Genomic DNA, 26,262 nt, shown 5'->3' with positions numbered 1-26,262 from the left:
CGATACGAAAATTCTTGAAATTGTACGTGTGAGATTCACCAGTGTGTGGAAGTCAAACGTGGGCCATCGGAATCAAGAGCAGAAGAATGTTAAAAATTAAGTGAGCATGTAAACTACGGAAAGAAGAAATGTTAAATAGGAAAAAGGTGAGGAATAAATACTGTCGGGGACGTTTACCAGAAGAATAGACGAGTTAACGGGGCATCTTCCACGACATTCAGATGTTCAGATATGTGTGAAATATTAAGGGACTTAACTGTTAAGGTCATCAGTCCCTAAGCCTAGACACTACTTAACCTAAACTATCCTAAGGACAAACACACACACCCATGACCGAGGGAGGACTCGGATGTCCGACGGGATCAGCCGCACAGTCCATGATTGCAGCGCAGCAGACCGCTCGGCTAATCCCGCGCGGCCACGACATTCAGGAATAGTGTATCGAAAAGTTTTGAAACATGTTTCATGGATTTTCTCATTGTATTGAGAGTATTGAAGGGCGACCTGTTACAATTGTTAGAAACCATTATAAATCGCACAAAATATTTTTTTTCATTCAAGACAACAGGTTTCAACAGTCTTAGCTGTCACCTTCAGGTCTTACAAATTTTTTTTGTTAGTAAATTGTGCTCATTTTCGCTGAACCTCATGCACAAGATATCAAGTGGATAAAAGTCAGCACATTATAAACGTTTGTCATCGATAAAATATTTAGAAACACACAGCACCTTGTCCAAAAGGCCGTGTCTATATACATATTGCTCACGGATGCTTCTTACATTATACAAGTACGGTACATAATAGCATATCTGTTTACATATTCTGGAGACATACTAAACAGTTTAAATCTACTTTAAATGGCAAAAAAAGTACAAGATACCTTGTAAGCCTTTTAAAGTGGATTTGCACTGTTTAGTATGTGTCCAGCATATGTAAACAGATATGCTATTACGTACCGTATTTGTATATTGTAAGAAGCATCTGTGAGCAATATGTGTACAAGATGTTACAAAAAGGTACGGCCAAACTTTCAGGAAACATTCCTCACACACAAAGAAAGAAAATATGTTATGTGGACATGTGTCCGGAAACGATTACTTTCCATGTTAGAGCTCATTTTATTACTGCTCTTCAAATCACATTAATCATGGAATGGAAACACACAGCAACAGAACGTACCAGCGTGACTTCAAACACTTTCTTACAGGAAATGTTCAAAATGTCCTCCGTTAGCGAGGATACATGCATCCAGCCTCCGTCGCATGGAATCCCTGATGCGCTGATGCTGCCCTGGAGAATGGCGTATTGTATCACAGCCGTCCACAATACGAGCACGAAGAGTCTGTACATTTGGTACCGGGGTTGCATAGACAAGAGCTTTCAAATGCCCCCATAAATGAAAGTCAACAGGGTTGAGGTCAGGAGAGCGTGGAGGCCATGGGCTTGGTCCGCCTCTACCAATCCATCGGTCACCGAATCTGTTGTTGAGAAGCGTACGAACACTTCGACTGAAATGTGCAGGAGCTCCATCGTGCATGAACCACATGTCGTGTCGTACTTGTAAAGACACATGTTCTAGCAGCACAGGTAGAGTATCCCGTATGAAATCATGATAACGTGCTCCATTGAGCGTAGGTGGACGAAACTAAAATGAGCTCTAACATGGAAATTAAGCGTTTCCGGACACATGTCCACATAACATCTTTTCTTTATTTGTGTGTGAGGAACGTTTCCTGAAAGTTTTGCCGTACCTTTTTGTAACACCCTGTATAGACATGACCTTTTTGACAAGGTGCTGTGTGTTTTTAAGTATTTTATCTATGACATATGTTTATAATGTGCTGACTTTTATCCACTTGACATCTTGCGCATGAGGTTCAGCAACAATGAGCATGCTTTGCTAACAAAAAAAATTTTAGGACCTGAAGGTGACAGCTAAGACTGTTGAAACCGGTTGTCTTGAATGAAAAAAATATTTTGTGCGATACTGGTTTTTGAATGGCTTTTTAACATGTTTAATGCTTGTGCATTACGACATTTCAGAAGACCGAGAATCTCGTCTGTAGTATGAACATGGACACCGAACAGCAGGAATCGTGTGAAACGGAGCTCACTCCGTCAGTCCACCTGACCCGCAAAGCAGCTGTGTTCATTGCAAAAGGCGTTCGATGGAGTTCCGCGCTGCCGCACTGTCGTCTAATGAACAAATACGAGCGCACGGAATGTCAGAGCAGCTGCGAGAGCTGGAGAGCTTCTAGCGAACAGACCGCAAGATGTCATTCTCAAAGGAGAGAAATCTTAACAAGTTGAAGTACTGATCCTCAAAATAAGCAAATGTAACGTGCACCGCATAAATAGGAGGAGGTACCTTATAAAATCCTCGTTCGACGAATACTTGAATTTTGCTAGTGTGTCTGGGATCCATATAAGATAATATTGATGGAAGAAATGGAGAAGAACCGAAGACGAGTAGTGCGTTTCGTTACAGGTTCGGTTAGTAAGCGCGATAGCATCACAGATATGCTCAACCGATTCCAGAGGCAGACGCAGCAAGAGAGGCGTTCCGCGTCGCAGTGTGGTGTACTTCTAAAGTTCCAAGAGCCTACATTTCTAGAACAGCCGTGCAGTATCGTCGTTCCTCCTACATATATCTCGCGAAAAGACCAGAAAAGATCAGAGAGGTTCGAGCCCACACGGATGCTTACAAGTGGTCGCCCATCCCGCGAACTATTCGCAAGTGGCACAGGAGGATAGTGACAGTGGTTCGCAAAGTACCCTCCGCCACACGCCATGAGGTGGCTTGCGGAGCATGGTTGTAGATGTAGATGTAGATGTAGAAGCTGGCGCTACAAGGAGCGGAAGGGGGGAGGGGGGCATTAGAGGCAGGATAAAACTAGAACCCCCAAAACAGACAACAAAGGATATTAGCTGTAATGGTTAGGATGAAAAAGTTTGGAGAAGATATGGAAATATGGAGAGGACAGCATCAAAGCAGTCGGGAGACTGACTTCTTAATAAGCGGATTGGCACACTTGGGAGAACAGATGTGCCTGAGACTGTCACATCCACAGCCTATGTGTCGTTTGCAGAAGTAGCCGTTGACTATGCAACGTGAATACGTTGTTATGAACCTCATTTCTCACAGCTTCGTAAGTCTGCGAAGCTAGAAAGTCTGTCACATTTCTTAATCTCCGAATGTTCTGACGTAATAATTTAACGCTACTGATATCTTGCACAATTTTAGGGGTCGTAAATAAGCAAATTCTCAGCATCAAGAATGTGACCTAAGAAAAATAACCCTCTGAATCCCAATAACTACAAGGGTCACAGTTTGTGTGAAAGCAAATGGCTCTGAGCACTATGGGACTTAACATCTATGGTCATCAGTCCCCCAGAACGTAGAACTACTTAAACCTAACTAACCTATGGACAGCACACAACACCCAGTCATCACGAGGCAGAGATTGTGTGAAAGCGTCGCAACAGAAGACACGGCTAACCTTCACTTCCCTGTCTTATTCAGACATAATCCTCGCTAGCTCATTTCCGTCTTGCAATGGCGGGCCGGCCGCTGTGGCCGAGCGGTTCTAGGCGCTACAGTCTGGAACCGCGTGACCGCTACGGTCGCATTTTCGGATCCTGCCTCGGGCGTGGATGTGTGTGATGTCCTTAGGTTAGTTAGGTGTAAGTAGTTCTAAGTTCTAGGGGACTGATGACCACAGATGTTAAGTCCCATAGTGCTCAGAGCCATTTGAACCATATTTTTTTGCAATGGCGGCAGAAGCGACAGCACTTCTGTCACACGATCAAATCAACTTTCAGGCCTCCGACAAAAATCCGTCAATTAGTGAGACCAGTTAAAGAGGCAGCAGGTCTCAGAACACCTGACGTCTATAAGATACCTTGCGAGTGTGGCCAGTCTTACACGGACAAACAGTACGCACTGTGCAACAACGCAGGAAGAAGCATGAGAGGTTCAAAATGGTTCAAATGGCTCTGAGCACTATGGGACTTAACATCTGAGGTCACCAGTCCCCTAGAACGTAGAACTACTTAAACCTAACTAACCTAAGGACATCACACACATCCATGGCCGAGGCAGGATTCGAACCTGCGACCGTAGCATTCGCGCGGTTCCGGACTGAAGCGCCTAGAACCGCTCGGCCACCGCGGCCGGCAAGCATGAGAGGTTTCACCGCCCACACTACCCCGGGAAATCTGCTTTAGCTGAGCATGCTTTAGAGAAAGGACACCGGATGAAATCTGACGGGGAACGTCAGTCGTGGCTCGCACATTTAAATGAAAATCACCGATGACCTAAATAGAAACGGTGGCCTGTAACTTAGCACGGCGTAGAATCCAGCGATCACGCTGTTGAAACAGGCGCATCGAACGCCGACTCAGAGTATGCACTTATATGGCGATGCAGAGGCGCCAGTGACGTCACAGCCTGCAGCTAGTGTATGTAAGGCGCCTACCGCGGAGCACACTGATAATCATACCGCTTGACAGTGACCAAGGAATACTTGGCCTAAAGCTCGTGTAATTTTAATCACTAGGCGCGGCTATAAACTCGAAAACTTTTTCTTGGTTTTTAGTCATGCCGCTTTCTTTGCCTGTTTTCCTATTTTGGAAGATGTGTAGATCTTCTTTGTTGTTCTGTCTCCCTTCATTCTCTCTAGATGTCCATAGCGCGTAACACATCTTTTGGTTTCCTCATATGTAGCTTTAGGGCAGAATAAGTATATTTCTTTATTTGGTCTAAGAACCTAAGTTCTATCGTCGTTCTTGATTGCAACTTCTTTCTATCATTTCCAAATCTTCTAATTCCAATTTGCACCCTGATGAGAATAGTGTTTCTGACCTGTAGAAGACCGGATCTTATGTTTTACACTGTCCAGTCACATTAATCTGACCATCTATCAAAAGCCTGATGAACCACCCTTTGCAGCTCAAACCGCTACGAGACGTGCTGGAAAAGTCAGTGAGGCTCCGACAGCAATGTGGAGCCATGCCGACTCCACTGCCGTGGCCAGATGCACCAGTTTTCTCACTTGAGGATCCATGGTACGAATAGATCGATGAAAGTGGTTGCCAGATTCTCGATTAAGTTTAAATCGAGGAATTCTGGTGTCAAGGAGTGTACAGTAAAGTGATAGCGGTACTAGTAACATTACGAGTTGTGTGACACGTGGCCTGCCGGGGTGGCCGAGCGGTTTTAGGCGCTACAGTCTGGAACCCCGCGACCTCTACGGTCGCAGGTTCGAATCCTGCCTTGGGCATGGATGTGTGTGATGTCCCTAGGTTAGTTAGGTTTAAGTAGTTCTAAGTTCTGACCTCAGAAGTTAAGTCCCATAGTGCTCAGAGCCATTTGAACCATTTTTCTGTGTGACACGTTGCATTGTCATGTCGGTAGATACCATCGTTACAAGAAAAAACAAATTGCCTGTAGACATGTTCCCGAAGGATAGGTGTATACTAGTGATGATCCACTGTGCTTTTCAGTATGGTGAGATCACCATAGCACTCCCTCCTCCGATGTGAACCCTCCCTACGATTGTTGCAGAATATTTGCTTTTAGATGTGTCACGCGGTACACGCCGACACCCATCTCTCATCTGAAAAGGCCGCCCATGGCCACTCACTGGACTCTAGTTGCGGTATTGGAACGGAAATTCTAGCCTTCATTGCCAATGAGCAGCAGTCTGCATGGGTGCACAAACCAGGCGCCTGCTACGGAGGCCCATACGCAGCAACGTTGTCTGAAAGACTGTTGAACGCTTTGATTCATATGGGCAGTCAGTTGGTCAACAGTTGCACATTTGTTCGCCGTACACATCTCTGCAGCCGCCGATCACCCCTGCCATCTATTATTCATAGTGCACCACATTTGCCTCGCTGTTGGTTTTTAATAGTGCCATTTTGCCATGCATGGTATACTTTAACCACGGCGGCACTAGAACAGTTTATAACCTTAGCCGTTTCGGAAATGCTTCCATCCTTGGAGTCGATGATCCTCCTGTTTTGACATCAAGAATCATTCTGTTTTGTTTCCGCATAACAATGCCAAAGCTGTTTCCCCTCCCCCCCCTCTTCGCACCCCTCACACGCCCCCCCCTCCCCCTCCCCCCCCCCACCCAACTATTTTCACCCAGATATTTAAAGTTGTCTGTTTTCTTTCTCCTGCCATACTTGTTGGGTTTTTCATTTCGTTGAGTATAGAAGACCATATGCAAAGAATTCCTTCGTTCCTTCGAACTATCCAGCTTTATGGATTCACTTTTTGTTCTCCTCCTCTCTTTTCCAGTGTCTTATAAGCCGTCTCCTTATCTGGCTCCTGATACAATTTGATACGGACAAGAAGTCCTCCCAAGAAATTTAGCTTCAGATACTATGTTTCTACGAATTACCCTCCAGGGTAGCCGAGAGAGTGGGACAATTGTTGTCTTCAAAAATCTGGCAGTTCAGATTTTTCAGAATTTGCATGACACCTTCCCATGGGTGAAACAACAAAAGTTCTCTGAAACCTGTTAGTCCTATTTGGTTTGAGTCCCACAGACTTGAGTAATATTCCATGATGTTTCGCGCAAATGTTTCGAAAGCAAATCTTCTTTGCGGATTGACAACATTTTCTCAGTATCCTGCGAGTTAATCGAAGTATAGAAGACCTTATGCAAAGAATTCCTTCCTTCATTTGAACTATCCAGCTTTATGGATTCACTTTTTGTTTTCCTCCTCTCTTTTCCAGTGTCTTATAAGCCGTCTCCTTATCTGGCTCCTGCGTTAGCTGTGACTAAGCATATGTGATAATTCCATTTCACATCCCTGCAAATTGGTACATTCAAGTACTTGAGCTGAAAGATTCCCGTTGTGACTTATTGATATTGCAGTCACTGGATAAATTTCTGAGAACAGGTTTTGTCTCCTCTTCTATCACTATAGGCCGAGTACATCATTTCATTAACATCGGGACCGATGATCTTCGTAGTCTGGACCCTTCAGCCCCCACGAACGAACCATTAATATCGCTTCCTGAATTAAACAATTCTTATGTTCAGAAAAAAAAACAGAATGCCTTGAAGGACTAAGGACTGGAAATAGGACGTTGAGCGCTAACGCGCTGCTTGCCGGACTCGGGTAGGCGCGCTGGCCCCGGATCGAATCCGCCCGTGGGACTAACGACGAGGGCCGGTGTGCGACCAGCCTGAATGTGGTTTTTAAGCGGTTTTTCACACACCGCCAGGTGAACACTGGGCTGGTCCCTATGTTCCGCCTCAGTTACAACGACTCACAGACATTTGCCACACGTTCACACTGGATTACACTAGACGCAGAAAGTTGGGGTACACACATTCCGCCCGGGGGGGAGGGGGGAGGGGGGAAGGGGGGTACGGGTGGCGACAGGAAGGGCATCTGGCGACCCCTTAAAATTGACACGCCAAATCTGGTTAACCATAACAGCAGACACCACAAGTTGGGATTAATGCTTGGAAAGAGAAAGACTCTGTTTCTAAGAATTAGTTTAGTTATTTCCAAAGTTTTCCTACTTTGTGCCCATCCCTTCAGGTTCTTGAGGACGACTCTGTATCGAATCATAAGCATTTTTAAAATAAACAAAAATTATCACTTTATTTTTATTTGATATCTGCATATAAATTGTACCGAGCGAGGTGGCGCAGTGGTTAGCACACTGGACTCGCAGTCAGGAGGACGACGGTTCAATCCCGGATCCGGCCATCCTGATTTAGGTTTTCCGCGATTTCCCTAAATCGCTCTAGGCAAATGCCGGGATGGTTCCTTTCAAAAGGCACGGCTGACTGGATTACACTAGACGCAGAAAGTTGGGGTCCTTCCCTAATCCGATGAGACCGATGACCTCGCTGTCTGGTCTCCTTCCCCAAAACAACCAACCAATCTACATATACCTAATTAGTTGTTTAAGGTTTTAAATTTGCACTGGACAGGGATCTCTTACTCCTACTGTGCGAAGTGTTATTCAGTGTTATCGTAAATGTGACTGTTACCTTTTCCCAGTGCCCACAATCTTCTCGCTCATGTCCGAGATATCATTCAGCCTGAGGGTGTGACACACTATACAGGAAGGAGCGCTCGATTGCCCGGTGACGCGGCGCGGTGTGGGGCGAGTCCCGGCACAGGGAGGCATTGCTCGCGAGGAGGTGGCGTATGCAGGCAGCTGTCTGCCTCGCCTGGCACCCGCGGCTGCCAGAGAGATGGTTGCTGGTTCCCGGGTTCGATTCCCGGTGGGGTCAGGGATTTTCTCTGCCTCGTGATGACTGGGTGTTGTGTGCTGTCCTTAGGTTACTAAGGTTTAAGTAGTTCTAAGTTCTAGGGGACTGATGACCACAGATGTTAAGTTCCATAGTGCTCAGAGCCATTTGAACCATTTGATGGTTGCTGATTGGCTAACTTACAAGATATCAACAGAAAGACACAAAGTCTCTAAAAGCGCTACCTTATGACACTGCCTAGAAAAGTCTCTATCGACATTTAGACTCTCCTACTAGGTTCATGCCTAACCACACCCTCGGAGATCGCACGTATTCGGAAATAAACAGCCAAATATTTGTGGAAAAAAAAACAGAATAAAAATGCCATAGCTGCTCGTTTCACTTGCAGCAATTTCGTCTTCCGTTTTTTCATCAAATTGAAGCTACAAAAACAAAGGAACTCAGTTCTGGGACTGCTCGCTCTTACATGTAAGTAACATCGCATATTGCAGAACACACCTGTATTAAATTAACAATGTCCCATTATCTGTCACAAACGAGAAGTTAAAAAAAAATTACGCATAGTGGGATGCAACCCAAATTTTATCGGCTCTGCAATCTTATGCCTCTCCTCATCACGCTGTGGTGGCCTTTATCTTTGGTCTTACAATGTCCTCCAAGCTTGTAGCACTAATGCTTCGTTAAAAGAAATTTCATTATAAACGATCGTAGCAAAGTGACAAACCTTCAAAGTTCCGTTGGCCTGAAACGGCAGACTGTCACGACGCACAACTTATAATACAAACATAATTTAATATGACGAATTCAGTACGGCATCCGACTGCCCTCGAATTTCACGGTCGTATCGAGCTGTACTACAACGTCAAGAACGTCATGAAAACTCAACTCATCCGCAACCTCGAGTTGGAAGAATAGTACGTCGGACTAGCTGGCAACACTTCAACCTCTGCTATTGGCGCAGTACGATTGCCAGAGAGTAAGTCGGCTGTCATGAAGGTAGTAGGTAAGCTGAAGGGCTATTGCGAGGGTTTTTCCCGGGCGACTGGCAATGCTGGCCCGCGCGTAGTGTGGGCGTGCCGCCAAGGCGAAAACTCCCGCAGAAGTAAAATCCGTGTTAATAAAGACATAGAATAGACAATAGCTTCACATGAGAGAGAGAAACGAGATGAGAAAGCACGTCTAAACACTCACTCTGTAGGTATAATTGTTCTGTAGATATTGGCGATGAACTATACGAATGAACCTATTACATTTGAAAATTAATGACTTCCACACACCTTAAGAGATCTTAAAGAAAACAGCGCCAGCGAAAAACAGTTTCGGAAATTCGAAAAGCCAGTAAAATCTGAGTTATGACATGGAATGTTGATTACTACGGTTAAAACGCATTTTAATGCAAAATTAAAAGTAAAATAGAATGAGAAAGGACAAAACCATTGACAACAGCACAACATACCCAAACAATATTACAAACACTCCGTAGCATAACAATTACACGCAATAATCAGGAAAATACAAGAAAAACACAAAATAGTACACAATGACATACAAACATAAACTCACACATAAGATTTCCAACATTTTCAAAAGATAGGGAGCTAATTCAGCATACACAACACAGAATTCTGTCCAAAAATACATGCCAAAACTGACAAAAAATAGAGATTTATACTTGAAAGCAGGTATATATCGATAAAAGTGTAACACATGTGATGGCAGATACAGATGACCAATAGGCAGAACATCCGATGTCAGATACAAAGAACCTGGAAGTATGGGACAAACCACTCCACATTTGCAGAACCCCTAAGAGAACACAATAACAAGCCAACCACTAGAGAAGGGGACATGAAAACAACTAGAATCAACAATGAAAAACATCTCCTAACCCGGCAAGAAAATTACTACACACAAAAAACCAAAGCAGAAAAGAAAACCATGTTGAATGTTGAAGTACACAGCCTTTTGTTTACACTAATAAATAAAATAAGAGTACATTACAACACAGGACTATAATAATAATAATAATAATAATAATAATATCACCCAACCCCTCTGCACTCCCTTGGCCATGAACCTCTCCACAAAACATTTAAACTCAAATCAGCTGAACACCAAAACTTTGAACCATTCTCTGATAGCTATTACATTCATATTCAACATTCTCAAGTTGCACTCAATAACCACCTCAAGTAAAGATCAATGCAGGTATATTTTCTCTCTCTTTCTCTCACTCTCTCTCTTTCTCTCTCTCCTCGCACACACACACACACACAACAGAAATGAGTAGATTTTAGTTTTCAGCATACACTTCGTTAGGTTGGCAACATGTACGTAAACAAACCAAACAGGATGAGACACAGAGTGGATTCAAAGTAGTTACGTCTTGAAGTCACAGTCTTCGATCAAATATCTGTATGGAATGGCAAAACATTGATAAGGCATCACAACAATAAGGGCACACAGGATGAAAACTGAGAAGAAAAGAGTTTAGAACATAAACATGTTCTTATGTTTCCTAAATAGAGCTATAGTGCGACCTCCAGCCTGTGGCCAGATGAGAGGAAACGCAGATGCCAACGAAAAACGCAAAGAATCGTAAGTAATCATTTACACTACAGGCCGTTAAAACTGCTACACCAAGAAGAAATGCAGATGATAAACGGGTATTCATTGGACAAATATATTATACTAGTACTGACATGTGTTACATTTTCACGCAATTTGGGTGCATAGATCCTGAGAAATCAGTACCCAGAACAACTACCTCTGGCCGTAATAACGGCCTTGATACGCCTGGGCATTGAGTCAAACAGAGCTTGGATGGCGTGTACAGGTACAGCTGCCCATGCAGCTTCAACACGATACCACAGCTCATCAAGAGTAGTGACTGACGTAATGTGACGAGCCAGTTGCTCAGCCACCATTGACCAGACGTTTTCAATTGATGAGAGGTCTGGAGAATGTGCTGGCCAGGTAGCAGTCGAACATTTTCTGTATCCAGTAAGGCCCGTACAGGACCTGCAACATGCAGTCGCGCATTGTCCTGCTGAAATGTAGGGTTTCGCAGGGATCGAATGAAGGGTAGTTGCAACATGCAGTCGTGCATTGTCCTGCTGAAATGTAGGGTTTCGCAGGGATCGAATGAAGGGTAGAGCCACGGGTCGTAACACTTCTGAAATGTAACGTCCACTGCCCGCATCTCGTGGTCGTGCGGTAGCGTTCTCGCTTCCCACGCCCGGGTTCCCGGGTTCGATTCCCGGCGGGGTCAGGGATTTTCTCTGCCTCGTGATGGCTGGGTGTTGTGTGTTGTCCTTAGGTTAGTTAGGTTTAAGTAGTTCTAAGTTCTAGGGGACTTATGACCACAGCAGTTGAGTCCCATAGTGCTCAGAGCCATTTTTTTTTTGTAACGTCCACTGTTCAAAGTGCCGTCAATGCGAACAAGAGGTGACCGAGACGTGTAACCAATGGCACCCCATACCATCACGCCGGGTGATACGCCAATATGGCGATGAAGAATACACGCTTCCAATGTGCGTTCAACGCGATGTCGCCAAACCCGGATGCGACCATCATGATGCTGTAAGCAGAACCTGGATTAATCCGAAAAGATTACGTTTTGCCATTCGTGCACCCAGGTTCGTCGTAGAGTACACCATCGCAAGCGCTCCTGTCTGTGATGCAGCGTCAAGTGTAACCGCAGCCATGGTCTCCGAGCTGATAGTCCATGCTGCTGCAACGTCGTCGAACTGTTCGTGCAGATGGTTGTTGTCTTGCAAACGTCCCCATCTGTTGACTCAGGGATCGAGATGTGACTGCACGATCCGTTACAGCCATGAGGATAAGATGCCTGTCATCTCGACTGCTAGTGATACGAGGCCGTTGGAATCCAGCACGGCGTTCCGTATTACCCTCCTGAATCCACCGACTCCATATTCTGCTAACAGTTATTGGATCTCGACCAGGGCGAGCAACAATGTCGCGATACGATAAACCGCAATCGCGATAGGCTACAATCCGACCTTTATCAAAGTCGGAAACGTGATGGTACTCATTTCTCCTTCTTACACGAGGCATCACAACAACGTTTGACCAGGCAACACCGGTCTACTGCTGTTTGTGTATGAGAAACCGGTTGGAAACTTTCCTCATGTCAGCAGGTTCTTCCTGTCGGTTAAATTTCGTGTCTCTAGCGCGTCACCGTCGTGGTGTAGCAATTTTAATGGCCAGTAGTGTATTTACCTAAAAACCGAGACATGAACTGTTTTATAATGCACAAATTACACATATCTAAACAAAACTGTATCATTCTAGTTCCCACTGATAATGCCTTAAAGTGAAAAAAGGCGGAACGTGTCTGGGAGAAATAAAATACAGTGCAGCAAGAGAAGGCGTTTTTTATTTACAAAACAGAGATTTCTGTGCTTGCTGCGGAGGATGACCACGCAAACAAACTCGTTTTCAACATAAATTTATATCACAGTCTGAGCATGCTGCCTTATGTATTATCTCCTGACTGAATGCCATACAGGAGAATCAACACGTCACACCCAACGCAAACTAAAGAAATGTAATATGGGTTCCTTATCTAAAGTGTACTCTGTTCCATTTCCTGCTATTTACACGTAATATGTGTATCAGCGATTCAGGAAGAATTGTATGTATAGTTTTCATATTCCTTTATCTTGTACTACACTCCTAGCGGAACAACTACATTCAGTTCAAATGTTAGCCACAAAATAAGTGCTTGTTAACTTGTTAATTGTTGTGAATTTAAAAATATCAACAGCAAATGCACTCTGTTAATAGAAGTGCAGGGTTGGGAACCTGTTCCTAAACAAAGTGAATCCTGTTTTGATGGTAAACGTAAATGATTACTGTCCAGTACATTTTCCCATTACAGAGTTGTTGCCATAAATCATTAGACGCCTCTATCACTGTGATATTCATCCAGTAACCATCTGACGGGATTAACACTTCGACAGAACTAATTAATGATAACTGAATCGAAAGAAGTGGTTCACACTGGTACATGATCACGGAAAGAGAACTAATGTTGCTTGGCGAAGACCCAAATACAGTTTTGAAATTTGGAAATTGGAAAACGCACAAATTCGAAAAACGTAATGCACATAGTGAATTAACTTAAAGCGGCATCAAAAGACAACACAACGAATTTCACTAATGATCTGCAAGGCCAAGGTGACACTGGAAATGAAGTAGATATTCTGAAAGAATAAAAATTCCATAAGCTGAAATAAAGAAAACAGCTGGTGTACAAAGCATAAACAGTACGAATAAAAATGTAGTTCAACATATACATCAATTAAAGCAGACACAGGACACACGTTAATAATTGTGTCAGAGAGAGAAGGCATTGACAAAACAGAGTTCAACATACATAAGCTAACCCACTATCAGCACAGAGATTCCAAAGGGATCAGGGAATAGGCCTGAAAAGCATCACTCACTCACTCACTCACACACACACACACACACACACACACACACACACACACACACATTCAATCAGACAAGAAAAATCACACAAAATAATTCAAAAAATCACATACCAATCAGCTTTCTCTTTAGATCCGTAGTGAACTTTAAGAAAGTCCCATCTTAAGTACCAGGGAGACATGTGCATAGACTCCTACAGAAAACCTACACACATATGCAAACAGAAACATGAAGATCAAAGAACTTAATCGAGAAGCTATAGAAATCGTGGAGATCCCTTCAACTGCTGTACTCGTATCTTTTTAAATCCACAACAGTTACGTTTCCACAGGAGAAATCATAAATATCATAGAACAGCAAGTCACGGAGCACAAGACTGACCGAGCCATAAATAAATGAAATGTTATAAACCAATTACATAATAAAATTATTTTGCTTGCCGTACTAAATTCTGTTTGTGACAAGCACTATCAATGGGATCTTCTATCAGTGGTGCTTTAGTCAACATTTGCTTGGATCTGGCAGAGAAGTAAATATTCAACAAAATTCCGAAGAGGAAGGAGTGCAATGTAAACATTCCAGTACTAGTATGTAGATGACAATGTCTCTCACAAATCAAACACAAACATCAACACACTTTACCCACATATTTAAGTCAAACGGAAACTGCAGAAATCGAACTGGAACATAAGGAAATAACTACCAAAGTTAGTTTCCTCTACAATAACATCTCCAAGTGAACTACTTTTCTGACATTCTAATCAAACATCTGGTTGCAGTTATCTGAAGAAGTGACGATTATCAGGAGAAGACCAAATGAAGCATACTTCTTCAGCTGTGAAATGAGTTATTAGAGGTATAAAAGAAGGCTGGTAGCTGGAAAAGCTACAGAAGGACAACAAAAACCTTAACTTTCTGGCCAGGCAAGCACAGTGCAATAACCAACTGACCAGCCAAAGCGTAACAGCTTTTGGTGTCCTCATAAATGAAACAAATTCAACAGAAAACGTAATTGAGGAATTCCTAAAAAAAGTGAGTCACACTCGTTAGTCACAGGAGACTAGAATCATAGCAGGGATTGGGGGGGTGGGGGGAATAAAGGAAATTCCACGAGAGTTGGATAAGAAAAGGAAAGATAGAATGGTGTTTAAGAAACTTGTCAGCATAGTCTAAAGAGTTAAACACTTAAGAATTGGACGATCTGTATGCCTCAGAGTACAAATCCAGACTTGGCGTCTACCTTCGAGTTCTTTTGACATTTAAATTTTCTTTCAATCCTTTTATTGCGTCTTGGATACGAAAACATGCAAACAACTGCATATTTTCAAATATAATGTTGGAATTGTAAATACCCCTGTAACAGGGTGCTTCTCAAGTCAGAGAAAGATCTGATCGTTATTCTAATAGTAATCAAGCAATGAGATCAGCTACATACTTTCCAGGAAAAAAGTCCTGCTTCAAAAGTTTTGTGTGACACTTAGTAAATATAGGAGTGAAAACTGGACTCTTAAAACATCTCGGGAGATAAAAATTAATTCTCCGAAATGTGATACCGATGACGGGACAATGAAACATTCTCCACAAAGAGAATAACGTAGTTGATGTTAACAAGAGTAGGAGAGCAGCAAAGTTTAGAGGAAAACTTTTGCAAACGTAACGAAAATGTAGGCAATGCGGGATCGCTTATCGGACCATTGTTTGTGAAGCTCAATATTGTTAGATGGAAATACAGAAGGTAAACAGAAGAGATGAAGACAATGATAACAGGAAGACACTATCATACCTTATTAAAAGGAGACCGTGAGGATCCTATTGACTCACAAATCACAGACATTTGTTATGTTTTTGCATATTTTTTTATTAAGATCTTTCTTTCCTTTGCTGTTATGTATCGTTATGTGTCGATTGTGATGCAGCAGCGGCTGGTCAAACTCTGCCTAGTGGTAAAAAAAAAGCAAATAATGCTTTAGGTTTCATCGTTGCCCGCGTTGTGTGTACCCCTGGAGTAAGGTTTGCATAGAGCGGCTCTTGACACATGATTAACCAATCGTGAGATGCAAGGCCATTGATTTGTGTATCGTAGCACATTAGCACATTAATTATTGTTTCAGACAGCTGAATTAAAGTGTCATTGTGAAAGAAATTCTCGAAGCACGTGCAATAGGCATTTTTCATACATTATGTATCAATAGTCTTCTGTACCTTCGATTATTGTTGTTGTTCGTATAACAAACGAGATAAGAAACAAAATATCTTTTACCTCAAAATGACTGTTCTAGCTCTCAGTCATCATTGTCTGCAACATCGTTCAGTCCTGACTAAAAAATTCACAGTATCGTTACAACGACATAATTATAAGCAGCAATGTTTTAAAAACGACCAGTAACTCCTAATCACCAACACATATTCTTTAAAGAAGCGAACTCCCCCGCTAGAAACGGCTTCAGGAAGACTACTTCGCAAATGTTATTAGTTTACAAATGAGTTTTACTGGATGAACAGCAAAAATATAGTAAGCGGTACACTTTTTTCCTTTCAGTATTCTGTGTGTGGTGGAAGAGGGGAAGCCGGGTGGGGGGGGGGGGGGGGAGGGATATCTTATTCCCAAATAGTGAACGAATATAGTCTGGGTAATTTGCGTGTCTTGAGTTATGTTGCCGCAGGACACATACACAGTTTCTAACTTAAATTGTTGACTATTTTTTTAAATCTATAAAGTATAATTAAACCTATTAATGGGTAGATTATAGCAGCGTTTTAAATTTTTAAATTCGGTCAATAATTATACGAAAAATTAAAAAAAACAAGATTTCTGTTGCCTTTCGAAGCCGTTAGCTAGGCAACCTTCCATTGCGATCAGGTGTTAGTAGCCGTTTAGTAATACAGTCAAGTTACAGTTGGAATAGCAGAAGAGAAGAGGTTTAATTTGACATTGCCATTTCCATGGGACTGTTACATTATGTATCAAACGAAAACTTCTCGAAGAGAACTCCACTACCCATCAACGATGAGTTAAGCAGGGGAGAGAAGAGGATGATGGTCATGACTGTGGTTGTGAAGAAGATGCCGATCACAGTACAAAAGAACTCAAAGCTTAACTATAGGAACCAGAATAATTATACAATTATATGGCGGAGAAGCTTGACCCACCGTTACGAGCTCCTCAGGGGAGAACTCTAGAACTGACTTGAAGACTTTGTCGCCCCTCTCAACGATGAAGAGCTTGTTGCCTTCTCGTGTGACGGTGGTCTTCACCTTGCGTCCATCAGGGGTCACGTTGTCGAACTCCTGGCCCAGGCGGAACTTGGTGACAGTGTTCAAGACCACCGTCGTCACCTTCATCGTCCACTCGTCTCCATCGCGAAGCAGCTCCATCACTGGCGCAACCATGTTGCCCAACTTACGCAGCACGTAGTTCACACCTGCAAGTAAACAGCATCGTCTTATTGATTAAATATATCCCGAAAGCACGGTATTTAGTACAAATTTTTGAACTAATACTGTGTACGAAGTTCAGTTTATCATTTTAATGTCAGGAACATAGATGATGGGCAAAAGAAAACTGGTCCGAGAAATATTTCAGGCGCCTTAAGATGGCAAACCAACTTACGTAATTCTTCCCGGGTAATACAAATTGGACTGCATACCTTAAGGTACATGAAATATTTTATTGATCGGTTACGTTTGGCCTATCCTGTACATACGTACTGTACGAATGCTGTATGAGCGATTGGATCTGTAGGGAAAATTGAAGCAAGTAAAGACAGAAGTTTTGAACTTGGCATCCATATGGGCTGCCATCCACAAGCAATGCTGAGTATTCGATAACAGCCGGCCGCGGTGGTCTAGCGGTTCTAGGCGCGCAGTCCGGAACCGCGCGGCTGCTACGGTCGCAGGTTCGAATCCTGCCTCGGGCATGGACGTGTGTGATGTCCTTAGGTTAGTTAGGTTTAAGTAGTTCTAAGTTTTAGGGGACTGATGACCACAGATGTTAAGTCCCATAGTGCTCAGAGCCATTTGAACCATTTTGAAGTATTCGATAACAGAAGCCCAGTACCTCACCACTGCACCATGGACACTCGCATACGCATTGCCTCACCACCTAGATGTACGTTTTCCATGCTTTCCGTGAGTTACTTAAGGACAAAGATCATTCCTTTCAAGAGGACACCGTCGATTTCTTTCTTCACACTTCCCCCTTAAAGTTTGTGCTCCGTTTATATTAACCTATTTATCGTTTATTTAGCCTGACCAGATTAGGGTCTTTAGATTTTTCTTCCATAGGACCAGGAATAAAATATGCCAACACATACAGTACACAATAATAAAAATTTAAATTAATAAATAAAATAATAGTGAAGTGCATTAAGATTAGGAATAATATTGATTCGCTTAGCACTTCTAAAGCTGTGTTCGATATTGTCAGAAAAAAAATGGATAACGAAAGAGGAGAGGATTGACAATGGCAGTGTCAATAGTTGTTAAAAAAGAATAATCTTTCAATAGAGGACTGTGTGACATGGAGGAGGGAAAACTGATGGGGGAGGTGGGTGTTGACAAGAGTGAGTTGCACACAAACGTATGGGAGACATAGCTATTGTAATAAAAGATGGGCCGTTTCCTGTCTTTTGAAGTATGAAAGGAATTTAATTTCTCTGTTATTCTGAGGAAAATCATTCCACAGTCGAGTTTATGATAAACAAAATAATTTTGAGACGGTGGTTGTGTTATGTAGTAGTTTAGACAGGGTTTTACATAGTTGAGAACAAGTATTTCTGCTGTACTGTTTTGGTAGTAAAGTTAAGAGTTGAAAATAAGTAAGAGGCAATGCAGTGATTGAGAAGACAATTACAGTAAATGACCTCTTCATCGACGACACGTTAAGGGGAGATTCCCTTTCTTCGTCTTGTTACGGTCTTCTAACACAATGACCTCAGCATAGGCACTCCCCTGGCGCTGAAGGGAGGTAATATACTGCAATTTCACTACGAGAATTTGGGAGCTTGACGCGTTCCGTGAGGAGTAATCGAATTGCGCAAATAGTAGCACACTGTCCATGATCGCCAGGGATGCGGTTTCGAGTGCTGTTCTGGCACACAGTTCGTACTGTCATATTTTCCTCTTATTAACTAATTTTATTTATTTCTTTCTTTCTTTATTAATTCGGTTGTTTACATTGGTCAGATTAAGGCTTTTACATCAGAGCAGACATCTTGCATTTTTCAAAGTTGCAGTACATATTGTTGCCATACATATTTTAAGAACATAGGTGACACCTGTATACAAGAAGGATAAAATAACGGACCAATATTTTTGTCATCTGTTTACTGTACAGCCCTTGAATATGTTCTCAATACGAATACAATAAATTTCCTTGACAGGGATGAGCTAGTGCCCACAAATTACATTTGATCTAAAAAGCGTCACTCGTGCGAAACTCAGCTTGCCATTTGCTCACATGAGATCCTGCGAACTACAGATGAAGGGCAACAGGCAGATTTCGTATCCTTACACTTCCATAAAGCATTTGAAACAGTGTCACACTGCCGACTGTTAATGAAGGTACGAGCATACTGAATAGATCCCAGGTAAATAAGTGGCTCGAAGACATCTTAAGTAAGAGAACTCAGTATGTTGTCCTTGATGGCGACTTTTCATCAGAGACAAGACTGTCGTCAGGAGTGCCTCAGGGAAGTGTGACAAGATCGCTGTTAGTTTCTTTAAATATAAATAATGTGGTGGACAGGGTCAGCAGCAATCTGTGGCTGTTTGCTGAAGATGCTGTGGTTTACGGAAAGATGTTGTTGAGTGGCTGTAGGAAGATACTAGACGACTTAGACAAAATTTCCAGTTGTATGAATTGCAGCTAGCCGTAAATGTATTGCAGGTGTGTAAGGCATCCGCATTTTTCGGAACTTACATTAGCTTCATAATTACGATACAGAATAAAATCCCCAGAAAACTCTATATTGTTAACAGGAAGCAATTGTAATAATCTCATGTACCGCATAACAAAACAATATCCACCCTTATAATGACAGGGGCATGCGTAAATGAGATTAAGTGAACGCATTTTGCAGGCGGACGTTGAATGTGGAGAGAATAATAAAATACCTTTTAGATAAACACAGCCAAGACCAAGGGTAAGTGGCTAGACAACATTAACAAGGCTAGCGGCGACCCAGCAAGAGACATGGTGGGGAGAGTCACGACATATAAAAGCATTTTCGAGAACCAAATCAACAGAGCACTCTCGTCTCACAGTGGGCCACACGTGTGTCGAAAAATAGCGAAGACGTTGAGGCATTTACGTCTCCGAAGTGAGGGCGGTACGCTTCATGTATCATGGCGACAGACGTAAAGTGATAGTTCATATTCCTGCGGGAATTTTTGCGGCCAGAGCATTGTGCACGTCGCTCCGTCCCTTAGCGAATGTGCAATAGCCATTATTTCGACTAGGGAAAATTTAACGTTCTACGGAACGCAGGAAATTTGAGACTCAGTGATTCAGTCAAGGCCAGAGTAGGGAATTAACATTTCAAAATGAACACTATGGGACTTCTGAGGTCATCAGTCCCCTAGAACTTAGACCTACTTAAACCTAACTAACCTAAGGGCATCAAACACATTCATGCCCGAGGCAGGATTCGAACCTGTGACCGTAGCGGTCGCGGTAGCGGTAGCGCCTAGAACCGCTCGGCCACTCCGGCCGGCAATTAGCGTTTCAGATCCAGCACGGAGACAACGTCGCCGCAGTTCCCGATTAGTAATATACCAACGCACATTAGGCGACATTAAATGTTGAGTCGAGAGTTTGCTCGCTCCAACTTGTGTACGCTTTGAATATAGAATTTCAAGAGTTGAATGCTAACATACCCTCCATTGAGTACATGAGAGTTTGATTAGTTTAAAAGATAAAATATCATTCTCTCCCAACTTAGTCCGTTCAACAGCTACGACAACATACATGAAAATTTCACTGATGGAGATTGAATTGTTTTGTTAGTTATAACATTCTCATACATAGAGATAAAGATTTAATAATCACATATTCAATGTCTAAATGTTAATTATTTTGTTGAGAGTTGAAAGTAATTGAACTTGCTTGTTATGTATCAAATGGTTCAAATGGCTCTGAGCACTATGGGACTCAACTGCTGTGGTCATAAGTCCCCTAGAACTGAGAACTACTTAAACCTAACTAACCTAAGGACATCACACACATCCATGCCCGAGGCAGGATTCGAACCTGCGACCGTAGCGGTCGTGCGGTTCCAGACTGTAGCGCCTTTAACCGCTCGGCCACTCCGGCCGGCTGTTATGTATCACTTGAACCCTGAAAGCAGTGATAAATAAATGTAGAATGAAAAAGGGAGAGTTTGTGTTGTCAGTTTAGGAAAAATCCCGAACTGTTATTTATATGAATTTGTGCATTCTTGTTATGTCACAGCAGAATTTCTAATTAATTTGGTATGATCTGCAGCTAACATTAGCGGTGTTACAGGGACAAGATTAATAGCTATGTAGAATGTCTGTTTACCACCCTGGGCTTGAGAAGACGTTAAGATACGTTATCCACATGCGCGCGATCACAAAATAGATTTACCCACCAGCACGTTACGCAAAATGAATACACGTTACAGGTGAGTAGGAAAAACAAACCCGTAATGTTTGAGTACAGCGTTAGTAGTATTCTGCGTGACATAGTCACGTAGATGAAATATTTAGGCATAACGTCATGAAGCAATATAAAGCGGAATGAGCATTTTAGTAGGAAAGGCGAATTTTCGAATTCGGTTTAGTGGGAGGGTTTTATGAAAGTGATGTCCTTCTGTTAAGGAGACCGCGTATAGGACACTATTGCAACCAATTGTTGAGTACTGTTTGAGTGTTTGGTACCCGCAACAAATCGAATTAAACGAAGACATCGAAGCAGAGGCGGCCTGCTAGATTTCTTACCGGTAGTTTCAAACAATACACAAATATTACGGAAATGCTTCGGAAACTAAAATGGGCATCCCTGGGGGGAGGACGACTTTCACTACGGGGAGCACTACTGAAAAAATTTAGGGAACCGGCATATAAGGCTGACTGTCGTCAACATACATTTCGCGGAAGGACCATGAAGGTAAGATTAGAGAGATTAGGGCTCGTACGGAAGCATATAGACCATCGTTTTCCCTCGCTCTACTTGCGACTGGAACAGAAAAGAAAATGGCTGGTAGTGGCACAGGGCACACTCCACCAAGCACCGCACGATGGCTTGCGGGGTACGTACTCGTATATAGATATAGATTCTAGGAACAGTTTTATCACAATAACTTCATGAAATGGAAACAACAAACACACTACTCATTACCATGCCAAATACAGTGTAGGAAACCCGTCGCGAGACTGACATCCAGCTCTGCAGTGCGTTTTGCTGCTGGCGCCTTCTTATTTTTAGTCACAGTTCTCTTCAGTAACTCTTAGTCAAGATCACATAACACACGTTTTCGTCCACGTTGTGATTTAGCGGATGATATTTTTACACTTTCTCTGCGGTATGAATCTTCCATGTGGTTCCTCTTGAAGCACCATACAATTCGGCTACCTTGGTTAACGAAGCTCCCGTGTTGACGACATTCCATAGGTGCCGTTAGTGTTCAAACACTGAAGTGCAACCTGCAGGCTTGGCTAGCATCTCCATTTATGTTCAAGTACTTATTGCTCGCGTTGTTCCCTGTACTTTTGTCCAACGCCTGTATTACTATTATTATGAATATGAACATCGTATTCTAAAGATCTTTTAAAGGCATTATTGCAGCAATCACTTCTCTTTCTTTTGTTATGTACTATTATTTCTAAGTAATTTTGGTGCTTTCTTACCTCCAGTCCTTGTTCATTCGCAGACAATTTCGAATTTGCGGGAGAATTAGGCATTTCCTTACTATAATGTATTATAGATTAATCGAACAAAAAACTATGTCAAGCGATCGGAAGAAAGTACGGATCACAATTGTCTGCAATAATGGTAGCAAAGGTGATCCACAAAATTACCGTCCAGCATCCTTGATATCCATTTGTTCCACCCTCTTAGAACGTATTTTGAGTAGAACCATAATACGGTAACTCGGACACAATGACGCTGAGTAGTTAGACACTGGCCTCGCATTCGGGAGGACGACGGTTCAATCCTGCGTCCGGCCATCCTGATTTAGGTTTTCCATGATATCTCTAAATCGCTCCAGGCAAATGCAGGGATGGTTCCTTTGAAAGGGCACGGCGACTTCTTTCCCCATCCTTCCCTAGTCCGATGAGACCGATGACCTCGCTGTCTGGTCTCCTTCCCCAAGGAACCCAACTCAACCCACAATGAAGCTGACCTTCCCAATGCCAACGAGCACGGATTCTGAAACATCGGACATGACAAACCCAGCATGAGCTTTCTCATGTGACATCCTGAACCACATGAATCAAGATAGGCAGGTAGATGTGGTATTCCTTGACGTTTGAAAAACATTTGACGCAGTACCACACCAAGGCTTATTAATGAAAGTACGATGTCGTGGCGTATCAAACAACATGTTTTACTGCATTGGAGGTTTATTGGCAGGAAGTACGCAACTTTGCATGAAGACTTATTGACAGATGTAGAAATAACTTCAAGCATCCCCCCAAGGTAGTGTATTGAGAACCTTTGTGTTCATATTGTATATTAATGACGTGGCAGATAACATTATGAGTAACCTCAGACTTTCGCAGATGATACAGTTATCTAGAATGAACGACGGACTGAAATATGCTATGTATATAGGGTGGGGCGGTTAAAACTGTCTGTGGAAATCTCTGGAAAAATATCTGGAACACTACAACCCGAATAAAAGAAAAGGTTGTAATAAAAGTTTTTTTTTGTCTCGAAAGGGGACATCCAATGACAATAAACTCGACCGCTATGACCCACTCGTCCCTAATGGGTTGGAGGGGGTCAACTTGCATCAAACCCTACAGGGGCAAATTTCAAAGCCACTTGAAGTTTTGCAATAGGATTCAACAACAATAAACAGCCAATGGTGATTTTCGTTCAAAGGTACTGTTCACTGACGAAGCAATGTTTACAGATCGTGGTCACGTGAACCGGCATAGTATGCATTATTGGGTAGTGGATAATCCCCACTGGTTAAGGCAAGCCGTTCGTCAACGTCCGCTGAGTGTTAATGTTTGGTGCAGTGTTTTAGGTACCCGGATAATTGGCCCATACATCGTAAGGTCGAATGTATGGCGACTTTTTATATAATATTTTGCAAATATTACTGGAAGATGTCCCAAATCAAACAAAAATGGACAAGTGATTTCAACAAGATGGATATCTCCCGAAGTTCTGAACCAAGATTATCCTGGTCGATGGCTTGGGCGAGGAGGTCCTCATGAGGGACTTGCGTGTTCACCCGATTCGATGCTTCCCGATTTTTACCTGTGGGAACGCTAAAAAAAAGAAATGTTACGCGGATGTACCAACAACACCTGCAAATATGTGGCAACAAATTATCACTGAATGTGCAAACATTAGTGAAGAGACGCAGAGATGTAGAATTGTCTTTCAGAAATAAGACTGCAGTGTGTATTGCAGCAAACAACGGAAAAGTCGTCTGTATCGGTCAGTGCCTAGTTTGAGGAAGAGTTTCGTATTATGTGCAGTGCAATGGAGACGTGGAAACTTAGGTGGCCATGTCTTTTGCTGTTGGATAACAATAGTGGTACACAGTAGTAAAGTGCGATGCAGTTAGTTGGCATGTACAGTCGGCGAGGGCCAAGGGAACTCGCCTAAAACAAGCACTTCGATGGTGAGGGGCAAGGGGATTCACCTAAAACAGGCACACCTATCGTGAGAGGCAAAGGGACTCATCTAAAACAATCATACCGGTGAGAGGCATAGGGACTCACATCTCACATCAAACTAGCATCCCAACAGCTTGTTTGTTGGTTGCAAGCACCCCAGCAGTGAGAGGCGGGACTCGCCTAACACGCATCCGGACGGTGAGAGGCAAGGGGATTCACATTAAAAAAGCACCCCAAAGGCAACAAAACTCTACTACGCCCATGACGTTGCTACTGGATTACGCTAAATGTAGTTGTTACTGCATTGGTAAGCAAACCAATGACCTGTTTCCACCTCTTCCCATTTCGGCGCCATCTCTGAAGGTAATTACACCAACAATTTGGACACCGTAATGTTTTATGGTCTGGAGAATCACGTTTATTTGCTATAAAACACCAGTGCATCATTACTGAAAGTAAGAATACCGCCCTTCTACCCTCCTGAGAGCTTAATCTATTGGGTAATCTCCAGAGGTACTACCACGTTTCAACGGACTGTAACACATTTTCATTTGTGTCGATTACAACTCCATCTATATCACAACGATAAAACTTTTCCATCCAAAAGTTACGTACTTTTTCCCAGAGAATTCGAATCTGTAATAAAGATTGCGGGTTCCTAATGAACATGTCCAAGTTGCCCCTCCTCCTATACCCTGAGTATGAGGCAGGGGGTCGAATGTAGTGTCATTGGACGTTCCCCTTCGAGACGAACAATTGTTATACAACCCTTTTGTAATCCGATGTGTAGTTTTCTACATATATCAGCCGGAACTTGATGATATTTCAAACTAATGCCTAGCAGTATTAAACTGATCACTTCTGAAAACGAAAACACAGCGTTGCACACAATGATTCCGTATTTGAAGCGAGAGTTTGCCAATGGTGTTTACTTACGCCCACCCCTCTTACGCCGTCCCAACGCTATCCACCATCATGGCATCCGTTCTGCTACAGGCGCCTTTTACACCAGCCCAGTTGAGCTGTACTACCACTGTCGTACCGCCATGTCTTTTCCCTCAGCAGCTATGCATGCAGTGTTTCTGCCATGCGTGGCCACCCCTCCTTTGCCTCCTTCTTTGATGGGGCTCGTCCCTCTGCTCTATTACCTCCTGGAGTCCACTTTCGCCACTTACTACGGCAGCTTAACTTCACATTACCTTCAACTTTCCCAGAGGGTGTGGACCCTTCACCACCTTGGCTTCGTGAAGCGGCCCATGTTAACCTTGGCCTACATTCGCTTCCTAAGGCCACTACCCCAGCCTCGATCGTCTCCAGTTTCACGACCTTCGCATGGAATTTCTCGATGGTACCTTTGTGTACACTGATGACTCTCGGACTGACCGTGGGGTCGGGTGCGCCTTCGTCATTGGCACCTGTGTCCTTCGTTATCGGCTTCCGGCACAATCCTCAGTATTTACAGCCGAGCTCTTTGCCTTGTAGCAGGCCACGAAGTACATCCGGCGACACAGCCGTTCCAATTGCGTCCTCTGCTCAGACTCCATGTGTCCTCCAAAGTCTATGTGTGCTGTACACTGCTCATCCATTAGTGCAGCGGGTCCAGGAAAACTGTCACTTGCCCACTCTTCGTGGAGCCAGTGTCATGTTCCTGTGGGTCCCTGGTCAGGTCGGTCTGCCAGGAAATGAGGCTGCTGACGTTGCTGCCAAGGCTGCAGTCATCATACCTCAGCCCGCG

At 43.1% G+C, this 26,262-nt stretch overlaps 1 protein-coding gene across 1 annotated transcript in view; it reads right to left on the bottom strand.

Annotated features, from left to right (window-relative positions):
• LOC126100461 (fatty acid-binding protein, muscle-like) overlaps positions 1 to 26,262 on the bottom strand; it is a 94,293-nt gene that overhangs the window by 10,232 nt on the left and 57,799 nt on the right. The window contains exon 2 of the mRNA XM_049911068.1: positions 16,860 to 17,131. Within this exon, the coding sequence (XP_049767025.1) occupies positions 16,860 to 17,131 (272 nt within the window). The remainder of the gene's footprint in view (positions 1 to 16,859; positions 17,132 to 26,262) is intronic.

The sequence above is a fragment of the Schistocerca cancellata genome, chromosome 9 (assembly GCF_023864275.1).
Source record: "Schistocerca cancellata isolate TAMUIC-IGC-003103 chromosome 9, iqSchCanc2.1, whole genome shotgun sequence".
In the NCBI taxonomy this organism is placed as follows: Eukaryota; Metazoa; Arthropoda; class Insecta; order Orthoptera; family Acrididae; genus Schistocerca; species Schistocerca cancellata.
This window is presented reverse-complemented; position numbering and strand designations above follow the sequence as displayed.